This window comes from Choloepus didactylus, chromosome 15 (genome assembly GCF_015220235.1).
Source record: "Choloepus didactylus isolate mChoDid1 chromosome 15, mChoDid1.pri, whole genome shotgun sequence".
In the NCBI taxonomy this organism is placed as follows: domain Eukaryota; kingdom Metazoa; phylum Chordata; class Mammalia; order Pilosa; family Megalonychidae; genus Choloepus; species Choloepus didactylus.
In genome coordinates this window covers 86,509,142-86,512,043 of record NC_051321.1, presented here as the reverse complement: position 1 = coordinate 86,512,043, position 2,902 = coordinate 86,509,142, and the positions used below count along the sequence as shown (strand labels likewise).

The 2,902-nt window shown below is 42.9% G+C and overlaps 1 protein-coding gene across 1 annotated transcript; it reads right to left on the bottom strand.

The window, feature by feature from the left end:
* Positions 1-418: 418 nt before the first annotated feature.
* Positions 419-1,360, bottom strand: LOC119509962 (olfactory receptor 49-like). The gene has a single exon (XM_037803915.1). It carries the CDS (start codon positions 1,358-1,360, stop codon positions 419-421), a length of 942 nt encoding a protein of 313 aa, XP_037659843.1.
* Between the last annotated feature and the right edge of the window lie 1,542 nt (positions 1,361-2,902).

Below are 2,902 nucleotides of genomic sequence, written 5' to 3'. Positions count from 1 at the left end.
TTGAATTTAGGATAGAGACATTTCTGTTTTTTCATTATAATAAGGACTGGAATTTCAAAAATTCATATTCTATTTTATACAATCAATTCAATATTGAAAACATTTATGTTGAGTCCATTTAAGTAATCTTATTAATACCATGACAATTAGGTATACATGATTGTCTTTCAAAACTCAACACAAAATAGTGATCATGTCACATCTATTCCTGAATCAATTTGATTTTCTTAATACCCATGAATTTTGGTCTCCACACCCCTGCACTTACAAGTACATGCATGACATCACAGCTTCAACGCTTTGAGACTTAAGAACCCACAAAAGTACATTTGCAAGTCTACTTAGGAGATTCCAGAAAGAGAAGGGAGATTGGAGTAGATAAAGGACAGGGTGCTTTCCCCTCTGAGAGTCTATAATTCTATTTCTGCAGTTTCACCCTGGACAGAACCTCCTTCAGTGCCCGATGAACCTGCTTGTTCCTCAGACTGTAAATAATGGGGTTCAGCACTGGGGTCACCACAGTGTTCACTAGGGCGGCCTCTCTGTTGGAGTCCAGCCTGCTCCTTCGCTTTGGTTTCACATAAATAAAGAGACAGCTGCCATAAACGAAAGAGAGGACAATGAGGTGAGAGGAGCAGGTGGAGAAAGCTCTCTGTCGCTCCTTGGCAGTTGGGAGACGCAAAATTGTGGCTACTATGTTGCCATATGCAATGACTGTTGAGATGAGGGATGTCAGAAGGACAAATGAAATATTGCTGAAAGACAACATTTCAATGCACCTGATGTCAGAGCAGGAGAGTTTAGTTAAGGGCCCCAAATCACAGAAGAAGTGAGGGATGACCTGGGGGCCACAGAAGGATAACTGGGAGAGCATTCCAACTGGAACCACCATGAGAAGGAACCCCAAAACCAAGCAGGCAGTGACCAAGAGTACACACATCCTTGGGTTCATGATGGTGGGGTAATGGAGGGGTTTGCAAATGGCCAGGTATCGATCCAGAGATAATACAGCCATAAGGAAAAAAATAGTTGCCCCCACAAAAAGAAACACAAAGGCTTGTGTGAAGCAAGCAGCAAAGGAAATTGTTTGACTACCTGAAAGAAAGATGGCCAGCAATTTAGGAATAACGGTGGTTATAAAACAGCATTCAAGGAAGGAAAAACTGCTGAGGAAAAAGTACATGGGTGTCTGCAGGCGACGGTCTGTCCAGGTGGCCGTGATGATGAGTGTGTTTCCTGTGATGGACGCCAAGTAGGCCAGCAGGTGCACCAGAAAGAGGACCGTGCCCAGGGACCGGACAGCGGGAAACCCCTCCAGGATGAACACCTGGACGGTCGTCACATTCGCTGCAGACACCATCATCGTCTTCTCCAATTCTTCCACTGGCTCTCTTTGAGCTATTTTGCAGAGGGTGTCACAACTGAAGGATGAAGAGCTTTATATATTAAATACGTAAAGTATTGTAGGCATGGGGATTGGAATTTTCAATATTTCAAAACATATTTCATTAAATTTCATATGTACTATGACATTATATTTCAAATATTTTCAATAAGTCAAAATTAGTGATTTTTAATCTACATATGCTTGTGTTACATGCATCACAAATCTGGATAGATATGAATAGTATATACGGTGACCATTCTTAATAAAGGAAAATATATTTTTAATAAATTTCTCATTTCCCTACAGAGCCAATTTCCAAGGGGAAAAACATTATCTATTTCAGTTGTGTTTCTGACCATGCAACATACTTCTAGTAAGATATCATTCATATAGAGCCTGAGGTCTGTAGGTAAAGGAGGGATTTCCCTTCATCCACACTAAGTGGTCAGCCCAAGAGAGAATTTTAATCTTCTGACAGCCAGTCTGGGGCACCTAGCTGAAAATAGAAGAGGGTACCACCAATTACTTTCTGATTTATTCTCCCTTGCATTGTCCATCTTAGTAAAACACATATTATGTTTCACCCTTTAAATGCATAAACCTTTTTATGTGGGCTTTTTCCACTCTGGTCAACCAGTGTTCATCTCAGATCCTGAACTAGATGACTTTCTTAGACTAACCCAATACCTCCATGTTTTCTGGTGGACGGGCTCAGCTTGAGGAGGAACAGACAACTGCAAGATGATCCAATCACACTGAGGTTAGATACTCACCCACATGCAGTTCACAGCAATCCAAGCTCTGCCCTCTGCTTCTCACTCTTCCAACAATACAGATGCTGCTCTAGGCATCTGGAAGTGTAAGAAAATACACACTTGCATTTAAGGGGTTCCTAAGCATCCCTGTTCACATGAATCCAGAGCCCCCAGAACTGGGATAAACTAATGTGATAACTTCATGGCAGGCTTCCCTGAGACAATCCTGGGAAAGAAATTAGAGCTCTAACACTATGCCGGAATTTGGGAGTGAGTTCACATGGAATTTCAAAAAGCTTTCATACCTGCTTCGCAGGCCCCAGGTCCCCATCGAGCTCCTGCACCAGCCAGCACAAGGAGGAGACCCTGCATGCTGGGCAAAGATTCCAGATCAGGGTGGAAGACAGCCTCCTCACCCAAAACTGGCCCCTTGTACAGAGATAGTCCTTCCCCAAAATGTATTTCAAGTCACTAGGTTACAACGTCCCACCTCTCCAGATTGGGGAGGGTCCCCACACCACTGCGAGCAGATACGAAGCTGAAATGAACTTGCCCTGCCATATAGTTAATCAAACTATGACTCAACATCAATCAGGATGCAGAGGACCAGTGGGAGGACCCCAGACTCACCAGACCTCATAGGAGAAGATGGAACAAAGCCTGATGAGACCAATGTCCCTCTAGGAACTCTGATGGCTGCTAATTAGGCACTGATGGAAACGGAAAATTATACACAAACATCATAGTTACTTTTTCATTA

Bases quoted from the DNA above. Each gene is read 5' to 3' on its own strand.
- LOC119509962 (XM_037803915.1), bottom strand. From the start codon at position 1,360: ATGGTGTCTGCAGCGAATGTGACGACCGTCCAGGTGTTCATCCTGGAG.